We start from the raw sequence: 12,065 nt of genomic DNA on the forward strand, positions 1-12,065 counted from the left end.
CTCTATTAAATGCCTATCATATGCAGGAACTGTAACAAATGCCATGGGAGGTTCTAGGGTAAATAAGACATTAATATGGTTTTCTACCCCCAGAAGTGTACAACATAATTATGGCTTGATATCTTTTCTTTCATTTTGTTCTTCGGTGTTCTTGAAAATCAGTGAACTCTGAAATTTTAAGCCTCATATTTTTCACCTATAACCACTGTTACATATTTGACAGTCCAAAATGACTAGTGTGTTTCACTTTGCATTGAGAAGGAATCTGTTTTGAGGCTTTGCCCCTACATTAGCATGTAGACGGATGGACCTTTCTTTGCGCGTCCTAATATTCATTAGCCTCATGTGAGGCATGAAGGAGCTGCTCTCTAGTCATTTTTATAATAAACAATTATAATATGTATTTGGAACTGTTAAAAGCACAGGGCAATTAGTGGAAATCTCCATGGACCAAGTACCATCAAAGCAATTGTTAATAGGCTTAAGTTATTTGATGAAAGGGACATATCACATAGGAACCCAGCTCACATGACCGGGTTTATGTACAACTGGAGTCAGCAAATCACAGTTAATACCCTTGGATATCAACAGTCCAGTTTTCACTCTTCAGTAAATTTTTGTAAATACAATTCTGGAATTAAAAGATTATTCTGTGACAGCCTTTTCTGATTCTTATTCAGCAAATCGCATCCCTTGTTTTTTATGCTTTAACACCATTTCTTCTGAAATTAGCAGTATTTACCCTTGGATTACAATTACTGAAAATAACTAGAAGGGATGTAAGCTTTTAAAGTCTGCTTTAACTTCACCTTGGTTAAAAGGAATGAATAAGAAAATAAAAGCAGCACTTAAATGTTAAGAAAAATGATATAAAATGAGGCAAGCCTAGTTAACTGTTCTCATGTTAAGAGAATATCAAAACAAAAACATTACTTTGGTCCTTTGCAAATATTTACTAATACTCTTAAATGTACTATTTTGAAAATTAGTCTATAACATATATTGACCAAAAGACTTTGAAGTTGGGGAAAGAAGATTTAAAGAAAAATGAAAGTGAAAGCAGAATTTTTTTTTTTTTTTTTTTTTTTTTTTTTTTTTTTTAGGATATGGTCTTATTTATTATTTAACTCAAAAAATCTTATTTTTGGCTCGACTCAGACTTAGAAGTAGATGCTCTCAGAGAGGACAGCCTACGTCTCTTGGCAATCTGTTCCTGGCGCTTTTCTTTGGCCTCCTTCATTCTCTTAGCCAAAAGTTTAGCATATTCTGCAGCCTCTTCCTTATTTTTCTTAGTGCGCTGCTTCTTCAGAGCAATATGCCGGCGTTTATGTTGCAGGACACGTGGAGTTACAAGTCGCTGAATCTTGGGTGCTTTGGTCCTAGGTTTCTTACCTTCTTTATTTAAGGGCTTCCTCACAACATACTGGCGAACATCATCTTCTTTAGACAGATTGAAGAGTTTGCGGATTCTGCTAGCTCTTTTGGGCCCCAGACGACAAGGTACTGTAGTATCAGTCAGTCCAGGGATATCCTTCTCTCCTTTTTTTACAATAACCAAGTTGAGAACACTCAGGTTGGCATCCACAATACAACCACGAACAGATTTGCGCTTTCTTTCTCCAGTTCTCCTTGGTCTGTAACAGGAATGCCCCTTACTCAGTAGCAGGCGAACACGGCCATGGGTCAAGACACCCTGCTTCATGGGGAAACCTTGCTTGTCGTTCCCACCACTGATTCGGACCCCGTAACCCTTCCATTCTTCACCCAGAGCGTCGGCAGCAACTTCCGTGGCCATACGCTTCTCATAGAAAGTGCGAAGTTTGCGTTCATCGTCCACTTCAATGAGTTTCTGGCAGCCAGTGGCTGGGAAGGAGATATTCAGCTTCATCGTGAAGCAGCTGATTGCCTCCGAGGCGCCACGAAAAAGAGCTGAAAGCAGAATTTTTAAGTAAAGTAATTGCTACATATATTATTTTGCTAGAATTATTACTTGAAAGGCAACGTGATTGAAGGAAAAAGCAGTGAACTAACTGGCTGGATTCCCTGTTACTTAGCCCTTGTGGGCCTGAGTTGGTTTCTTCATTTTAGCAAGAGACTTATATTAGATCATTTATAAAACCTCTTTATGCTCTAAAATTCCATAATTCTATGAATATAAATTGCATACAAATGCTGAGTCTGATTGGAAAAGAATTATTACTAGGAATTGGAGATGTATGCACGGTTTGACGCATCTCAAGCAAGCAGCCTGTTTTGACAGTCATTTGCATCGAGTAATTATAATTCTTAATAACACTATATCCATATCATTTTTCATGGATTTTAAGATATCTGCCTTATATCTTATATTCCCTCTTAATCTGTAGGTTTGTTATAATTGAATTTATAACCGTAAAAGAAGGACAGTAATTGATGTCATTACTCATCTTCTTTTAACCAAACCCAAACTGTTCATCTAACATTTAAAAGTAAGATCTTTTCAATATATAGGTATAGGATCTCTTCGGTATGCAAACTAGGTGACGCACATGAAGGAAAACTGTTCTAGTAACTCTTGACTTCCACCATCGGGTCTTATTTTTCATCTAAAGATTTAATGATTATTTAGCCTCCAATATTTGACAAAACCCCATACCCCTTTAAAGAATTAGAGCTCACAGGATATTTCATGGGCTGAACTTTTTGGTTCCTTCACAGAAACATTCCTCACCTTCCACCCCAATGTCTCACAGGCTCAGCCCTGGAGATGATCAGTGGATATTCTCCAACTAGCCTCTCATCCTTCCGCCTGGATTATAACACTAATAACAAAAAGATATCAATGTCAAACATCTTGTATTATTTTCCTAAAATTTTTAAGTTAGTGAAATTTATCACACTCATTTTATAGTTGCAAATCTATTCTGGCCGGGCGCGGTGGCTCACGCCTGTAATCCTAGCTCTCTGGGAGGCCGAGGCGGGAGGATCCTTTGAGCTCAGGAGTTTGAAACCAACTCTCGCAAGAGCGAGACCCCGTCTCTACTATAAATAGAAAGAAATTAATTGGCCAACTAATATATATAGAAAAAATTAGCTAGGCATGGTGGCGCATGCCTGTAGTCCCAGCTACTCGGGAGGCTGAGGCAGTAGGATTGCTTGAGCCCAGGAGATTGAGGTTGCTGTGAGCGAGGCTGACGCCACGGCACTCACTCTAGCCTGGGCAACAAAGTGAGAGTCTGTCTCAAAAAAAAAAAAAAGAAAAAAATCTATTCTGTAGTTGTTCTAAGATATACACATCACTTAAATGAAGACTCCTAAAATTTCACATATATTTTTGAGTGTGATACCTGTAATGGCTTTTGATGCTTAAGAATATCAAGAACTTACTCACACTCTGGAAAAATCTTTAAGGGAATGAATATAAACCAAAGAGGAAGAAGCTAATCGGGTATTTTAACATCAAAATGTCAAACTCGGATTTCCTCTCTTTTCTGTTAGCTAGGATTTCCTCCTGTTTTTACTTGGGTGTTCTGTTTTCATTGCCAGCAGGTTGGCAAATAGGTATGTGTCTTTAATATAGAAAACATGTTTCCTGTGAAATTATGAAGTTATAATTCATCCTCTGTCTTCAGGCAGCACTTTTAATATGAAGGCAAAGAGCTATTCTGATGATGTTTCACTGTTGTGCTGCCCTCCTTTGCTCTTTGTAATTGCCTCTTTCTACTGTTCATTAAAATATATTTACAGTTATATTAAGTTTACATGAAAATAGTAGACACAGCATGAAGCAGTTTTCATTATGTAGTCATTTTAATTTTAAAGTTTTTTTCCTCTGCACACATTCCAGTCTTTTGTGTCTCATTCCAAATTAGCAGCTCACACTGGTAATGTGTCTAGTTAATTATATGCATGCGCATTTAAATTGCATACATTGATGTGAACCTTTTAATATACTGTAGGGTGGTCTCTTTATAGTTAGAGTGGGCCTGGTGCTCAATTCCAAATTAGCATACCTCTAGAGGATGCAGATAAGGACCAGCTGATGGAAAAGCAGTGGCTCTGCCGACCCGTGTAAAGAAGGCAACAGTACCTGTCAGATGTAACCCTAATACCTTCTTCTCAAGCATTTAAAGGAGGAGACAACCCCATCCAGGGACCAGTGGAAAGTAATAGCACTAAGATTGGAGCAAGCATTGCAATGGCGTGATTTGTTGCACTTTATTTTTGCATATAGACTTAATTCGAAGTGTGGCAATTCTAAATTGCACAGATTAGTTGGCCGAATATGAGCCATAGTGAGCAGATACTCTTTTGGCCTTTTTAGCATCAGGAAGGAAATGGAGGTGCTGAAAACTGGGCAGTTTAATTATATGAATCTATTACTGCTCTCCACTAAAAAGCAGTAAATTTTTAGGAGATCTAAGAAATTAAAATATTGCATTTATCCTATGAATTACTTTATTTTATTTTTGCTCTAACAATCTATTTTTTTTTTTGAATGATTGGTAGTGGGTAACTACTTAGAGTTTCAAACTTTGAAAATCATGGTATTTTTGTTCACACAAATTGTTTTGGTATTTGGGAGATTCTGGAATGTTCTCTTTTTTAAAATAAGAGATTGTAGGCTTGTGCATTTTCTATTCTACGGAGCACAGGACATACACTTTAAAGCAACTTACGATTGCAAACCCCAAGACTTTAAAATACTGGGGGATTTTAAAGTGAGTGGTCTTCTTATGTGCTGAGTCTTATAGTTTGGTGTAATCTTCTATGCATAGCTAAAATTGTTATTTTTAGTTCTCATTATGAATATTTGATTTTAAAACTATCTCTAATGACATTTATGACCAAGTAATCTTTACAAATCAAAGATCTCGTCTACAGGTTGTTTGATGTTTTTTGGAAAAGAAGAATCCCAGCTGGGTAAATGAGGCTATTTCCAGCTGTTCTAAGTTGGAATCATTCTCAAGCTAAAGCAGTAGTGCTTTCCCATCCTATGAAGCTTTAGCTTAAATCCCTTTCAACTACTTCTATTTATTAACCACCTGCTGTGTCTTTTTAAATGCCACTATCTCCACAGGGTTACAGATACTGATGAGGGGAAAAAGTAGCTGCAACATATAACATGCATATAAATATATAGAAGCATGTGTGTGAGACACCCTGCTTGGTTACTTACTTAAATGACTGTTTTTTTTAAGGTGATGTTATTTTCCAGATCAGCTTGCACTTTTGTTGCCTCCCTCATGATGATAATGACTCTTTGGCTGAGAGCAGTATTTGCATATGCTGCCTTTATGCCCTTTCCATATCCTGGCTCTGTTATCTATACAGTGTATTCAGCAAGACTCACGTGTGTCTTCTGCAGTCCCCTCTTTGTTTCTTCTGCCATATGAAACTTCTAAATTAAACATGCATAGTACCCTTGTCAGTATAAATAAAAATAACACAGTCTCTGAAATCTATACTGTCCCTTGTTTTTTTTTTTTGTTTTGTTTTGTTTTGTTTTTTTTTGAGACAGAGTCTCATTTGTTGTCCAGGCTAGAGTGAGTGCCATGGCATCAGCCTAGTTCACAGCAACCTCAATTTCCTGGGCTCAAGCAATCCTACTGCCTCAGCCTCCCGAGTAGCTGGGACTACAGGCATGTGCCACCATGCCCGACTAATTTTTTCTATATATATCAGTTGGCCAATTAATTTCTTTCTATTTATGGTAGAGACAGGGTCTCGCTCTTGCTCAGGCTGGTTTTGAACTCCTGACCTCGAGCAGTCCTCCCGCCTCGGCCTCCCAGAGTGCTAGGATTACAGGTGTGAGCCACCACGCCTGGCCTGTCCCTTGTTTTAAGCACTGTAAAATGTGTCTTTGAGTGCAGAAGCAAAGTTTAGACATAAATTTTCTGCTAGGCAAATATTAGTTATCTATTTCCTTGTCCACTTTAATATTGTAACAGATTGGTATTATATTGCATGTTGAGAGAGTATTATATTGCATGTCGAGAGAATATAAGGGATCAATTTATTAAAATACAGTTGGTATCTGGTTCTGACTTCTAGTTACCAATGATTGTGTTCCTTGGCTAATAATTTTTAGGTGCCTGGATTAGAGATGTTAATAGGAGTGCCTTAATAATTGCCCAATTCTTAGTAGACTAGTGTCAACTTTAATAAAATAGAAAGCCATAGTTGTAATCCTTTTGACTGCTTCGACAAAAAGGAACACTACATAATTTTGGACATTATTCTTTCCTCAGAAGACTAGTATTTTATGTTAAACAGAGTAGCAATATTATAGCGCAGTGCTATATTTAGGATAGAGCCAGAACTTTTAAATCAGAGCATCTTGGGTTCCAATTTCAGCTCTACTACTTGATAGCTGTACTAAGCATTGGTCAAATGATTTAACCTTGTATTAGTCTGTTTCTTCATCTATAAAATGGAACTACGCATCATTGATGGCTTGACTAAGCCATCATAAGGAGTAAGTGATATAGGTAACCTGTTTGGTGGTGGGCCTGGCACATAGAATTGGTAGCTATTGTCCTTATTCATTTATTACTATTTATTATATCATACACTATGTGCCAAGCATTTTGTTAGGCACTGAGAATTTGGTGTAGACAAAACAGACATACCCTCTAATCGTATGGACTTTATTGTTTTTCTGATCTCATTGGGCTGCAGGAGTAGGGTGAAATTATTGTGGTGCTATTTATCTGGCTAATACTTCTTAATCACCATTCTTATTTAGCTTTCTCATTGTATTAGGTTGCTTTCTAAATACTATGTCAGTGCCTGTCCATTGCATTGAAGTTCACAGAGGTTTGTCTGAATTGGGGAAAATATTCTGTGGGTTTATAGAGCAGTTAATGGTATTTGAATACCTGACTTATACTGAGTGCATTTTTAAAGGTGAGAACCTTCCACCCATGCCATTGATTTTATATTGTATTTCTCAAAGAAACTTTCTCACTTTAGATTAATTTTCCTGGCTGTGGTTCTGTTAGATACTTAATGCATTAAATTGGAATTTAAGGCCATACAGACTTAACCCGAGGGCATGACAATTATTTTTTTTTTTATTTTTTTAGTCAAAAGAAAAAATGAGTTATCAGTTCTTATCTTCCCTGAGTAACCTTGGATTTTAAATAGCCTTTAACAGACACAACCAGAGAGTACTTTAACAGTCAATCATGCTTTATTTGGATAATTCAGAATGACAGGCTAGCACTTTTCAGTGCTTGGTGCAGTGAGAAAATATTCATGCCATCCAAGTGGTTTCCCCATGGATTAGAGGTGAAAAGGGTTCTATGGGAAAAGTCCAAGAATCCAGAATAGTTTTATTTTCAAATGTTAATTCTCATCATTTTTACTATGAATACTAAGAAACCACATGGGAGCTATGTGAATCTTTTCACAATTTAATTGGCTTAATCTGGAGGAGCCTTTAGCAGAAACTGCTAGAATGATAAGAATAAGAAAACTGGTTGATGAGGCCTGAAATTACAACAGCCATTGATCAAGGGTTACATTGCTTCCCAGCCTTAAGGCTTTTCTTTACTAGTAAGAATAGTAAAAATTCTATTTTTGTAGAGCCTTTTTTGGAAGGCCAAAATATACAATATTGTCTTTCTCCTTTTTGGTCATTTTATGTGGAGAAAATATTAATATGATGCCATTTCATTTAAAATTGGAACTGGAAATGTGAAAATGAAGAGGCACAGGGGTTATATCCAAATGCTCTTTGCCACTCGATTGCGTTATCGGTTATGGAACCCATTTCTCTCAGCCTTTTGTTTTTCCTCTTCACTTCGTCCTCTCATTAAGTTTTAGAATTCGCTTCAATGTCCCAGTGTCCTGCAGTGACTCATTCTTTACTCAGCCCTGTGAGTTGAATACCTTAAACAAAATTATAAAACAGGGTTTTAAAAATTAAACCAAGGTTTGCTTTTAAAACTCTATTTTAGCAGACCTTTTAAGAGAATAAAATATAAAATCATTGTTTCCTTGAGAATAAGTCAGAAGAACAACTTATTTCATCTAGAATTTGATTTTTAGAACGACATGTACAAATTGCAATTCAGTTTAGAAATGACAGTAGGAATCAGAGCTTATCTTCATATAATATTCTGTGTCCATAAATCAGTGTCATGAATTGAGATAGATGGGTGTGTGACAACCAGAGCTTTGAATCATGGTTTGGCTGTGTGACCTTTTGAAGTTACCTAAACTCTCTGCGCTTATTCAGCTTTAAAGTACAAGCTGCTTGCAGTGTTCTTATGAGAGTGAATACAAGCTGATTTGTTCAAAATACTAAGTAAACAATAATTCAATTTTGGGGCATTTATATTGTAGTTAAAAATTTCAATCTAAATTTTAAAAAATCTATCACACAAACTTGACAGTGCAATACAATTTGAGCCAATTCAGTTCTTTAAATCTCTGTACATGGCAGAGAGCTGGGATGGGTATTTCAGGCAAAGGGAACAGTGGAGGAGAGAGAGAGGTTAGAAACTGGCAGCAAGTTGGCATGACTGAAAATGAGGTTTTGTCTGGAGATATAACAGGGTCCCAAACCATGAAAGGTCTTATGTGTTATGCTACAAGATTTGGATTTTATTTTGATGTTATTTTTGGGAAGCATTTGAAAGATTTTGAGCCAGCAAATGACATAATCAAATGTGTAACTTAGAAAAATTTACTAAACCAGTTTCCGCTGTTACATTTCAATCTGGTTCTTTCTAGTCATACTTTGAAAATCGACTTCCATATCAGGGGAAACAATTATCTTGTTTAACCTCAGACTGTCATCACATTGGCATTAGGTACTTGTATATTTATGATCTTTGTTGAAAGCTATGAAAATTGCCACCCAGATCTTTAAACTTTAGTTGCTCACAGCAGTAAGATACAAAGTTCATCACATCTGACAATCTCATTTCTTTAGCTATTATAGCATGAGGCCAAGAAGGAAAATTTTGCTTTTGGGCACTGTCCAACATCCTAAGACTTTTAGCACACTTGGCACAAGGATGTCACAGACATTTGTTCCAGCGCACAGTTCTCACATGGTAATGATCCTTCATCATAAGTATATTGTACTTGACAGTGAACAGTAAGAAACCACTGGTTGATGTGTTTTACATTACACATTACACAGTCTCTTTCTGCAGCCTGATTTATAGAAGCAAGAGCATTTGCTAAGCCTAACCTTATCAGGGTTTCCTGGTTCTGGTCCCTGATCCCTTAATTCAGACACATACCACTGTTTTCTGCACGTACTGTCTATAAGCAGGAAACGTGGTAAGAGTCCCTGCCTCTAAGTGTGAAGGAACTTCTTACCACTGGTTTTCATATCTGCAACCTGGGTGGTTTCTGGGTTTCTAGCTTCAGTTTCAACCTGTTCAGTAAGCCTTTGCTGCCCTTCCAGGCCATGGGCAGTGTACATTTTTTCCTGTATAAGCCAAGTGCTTGCCTAAGAAGCTGTATTTGTCTTTGTCCTTGATAGTCTTCAAGCCTTTCACATCTGCTACCCTCCTGTTCCTGACCTTTTTGGTCCCAGTTTTCCAAAAACACAAATATATAAAAGCAACATAAAAATGTAGCCTAACAATGTTTTGAACAAATTCAATTTGATAACAGAAGAAGCTAAGAGATCCAGTGTAATGAGAAAACGTGTGGTTTGGAGACAGACAGCTTACCATGTATTAAATTGGATCTACCAGATATCCTAGTTACCATATTGGGTGCCTTACACACATCACCACAACAGCCTTATCATGAGTTTCCATACAGGAACTGGGCCTAAGAGGGCTGATGAACACACCCAAGATACACAGCTATTAAGGGCTGGCTCTGGAATTGAACTCCAGATGTGTCTTTCTGCCTGGGTGCTCTTTTCACCACACAAGTCTCTCAACAGTGAATCTGTAGATAAAGTGAATGTTTTGTTAAATAATGCATTACCCTGGTATAGTGCTTTGAGTTTTATAAAGTGCTTTCCACTTACATCTCATTTGATTTACGGAATCAAATGAGATGTAACTCTGCAAGGTAAGTATAATTATCCCTGTTTTACAAGAGAGAAAACTAAGGCTCAGTAAGATTAAATGACTTGCACAATATGAAACAAATTATAAATGGCACAGCTAGTATTCATAAACTCAAAAAATGCATATATATTATACATATAAAATATATATATATGGCCAAGAACCCCTTAAATAGGATACACTTGTATTCCTCACTCTGCTGAGGGTAGGCGCTATTTGAACAATGATAACCAAAGGAGAATTGTGTATGACATTTTTTTTAGTACACCTCCAGATTTCTACCAGGTTAGCTTTGGTTTATATAGCTAACATTTGGTTTTTGTGTAACATTTGGTTTTCTGCTTGATTACACAGATTACATTCCACATATGAATATATCAAAGTAAAAATTGATCTGCATATCTATATATCACAAGATTGCTTCATATCAGGCAACAGTCAAACAAAAACTCTCCCTTATGTGTTTATTTTGCCTAGAAATTATTCTTTGCACTAGCCTTCATTAGGATCTTAAAGCTGATATGATACAATAATGATATATGCTATATTAATATTTTGCTTTCAAATATCTCCTCCCATGGGTAGAAATGTATGCATTTTAGTATTTGAATCTTCATTTATAAATACTTTTTTTTTTCTTCAGGTTTTGTGACGAAGGAACCTGTACAGATAAAGCCAATATTCTGTATGCCTGGGCCAGAAATGCTCCCCCTACCAGACTCCCCAAAGGTACGTCCAAGGCCTTTTTATAGTCCCTGATAACATTTGTTGACAGTGTTTCATATTGCTGCTTCAGAGGAAAAATGCCTGCATTAACCTGCTTTGTATTGAAAAGGTTTCATTTAGGTAGTTACTCTTTTCTGCCTTTCTTTGGGAAGTAGTTTGCTCACACAACAGTTTAGACAGAATAAGAAAATAACCAAGTATACCTCAAGCCACCTTTGGCCTCAGGCACATTGGTTCTTGACAGCAGGAGCATTTCATGAGCCAAGAGAGCTAGGAATTAAATAAATTGCTGTTTTAGCAGAGATTTTTTTTTATAGTCCTGGAACCCCGGGTATTTAATGTGATGCCAGACCTCAGCTGCTTTTCCGACTTCACCTCCAAACTGTTCATAGTTTCCAGTGCGTGAGTGAATTACCAGACTCTTTTATTACCTGAATGTTTCTTAATATTAAAGGGAGTGTGTGGTTCTGTAACAAATTAAGTTTGCCGTGGTTCAGGAATGGTCTTGTGATGCACACGCCTCTCCTTTGCCTCCCCAACTCATGCCAGCATCATTAGTTGATGTCTGTTTTGCCTTGCTTCAGATGAGCCTCAGAATTCTCTGTATAGTTCACCAGGCAGCCCCTACCAAACCAGTTTGGAAACTAACAGGGATGTCCATCGTAGATTTATTGACATTTTAAGGGCCATTAGTAGAGCAGAGAAAAAAAAATATTTCCTCTGCTTATAAATATTTTCTTGTAGATTATTTCTTAGCTCACTAGCAAACTTCATTAAAAGTGAAACTATTAAGAGCATTCAGATTCCAAAAATTCACTGACATAATAGACTTTGTAACCGATTTCCTCAATGACATTTTTGTAGATAGCTGTTTTCACAAGGGGAGAAAAGTAATATACCTGAGATGTTCCTAAGTCTCTTTCCCATATTCAGTCAGAAAATAAAATAAATGTGGATATATACAAAACAAAACAATATAATGGGTTTATATATATCTGTTAAATAATCAACAGGGACAGAATTTTGTTTTGTTTGTTCTGTTTCTTTCAAAATGAGTGAATTGTCCTCTTAAAGTATAGGTGATTACTCTGGTTCTGAAGTGGAGACTATGAATAGAATTCCATCAGAGCTTTGAGAGGTAATGACAGAATATATTAGAAAGTTTCGGTCAATGTCTAGTTTATTTTGGTTTTCATATAATATTCACCATAACTTCATATGTTATATGCTATTTTATTTCCCTTTGGATTTCTTAGATTAGCAACCTTAGATTAGCTCCATTTTAGACTTCATTTTCTAAAACATTAATTT

General features: G+C 36.6%; 2 protein-coding genes across 18 annotated transcripts in view; one reads left to right on the forward strand and one right to left on the reverse strand.

Annotated features, from left to right (window-relative positions):
- PAM (peptidylglycine alpha-amidating monooxygenase) overlaps window positions 1-12,065 on the forward strand; it is a 269,177-nt gene that overhangs the window by 152,688 nt on the left and 104,424 nt on the right. For all 17 annotated transcript variants that reach the window (XM_076008209.1, XM_076008207.1, XM_076008212.1 and 14 more), the window contains one exon: window positions 10,672-10,757. In XM_076008209.1, the coding sequence (XP_075864324.1) occupies window positions 10,672-10,757 (86 nt within the window). The remainder of the gene's footprint in view (window positions 1-10,671; window positions 10,758-12,065) is intronic.
- On the reverse strand, window positions 1,106-1,924 carry LOC142873751 (small ribosomal subunit protein eS6-like). Its single transcript, XM_076008224.1, has one exon. It carries the CDS (start codon window positions 1,886-1,888, stop codon window positions 1,139-1,141), a length of 750 nt encoding a protein of 249 aa, XP_075864339.1. The 5' UTR covers window positions 1,889-1,924; the 3' UTR covers window positions 1,106-1,138.

This window comes from Microcebus murinus, chromosome 11 (genome assembly GCF_040939455.1).
Source record: "Microcebus murinus isolate Inina chromosome 11, M.murinus_Inina_mat1.0, whole genome shotgun sequence".
Lineage (NCBI taxonomy): Eukaryota > Metazoa > Chordata > Mammalia > Primates > Cheirogaleidae > Microcebus > Microcebus murinus.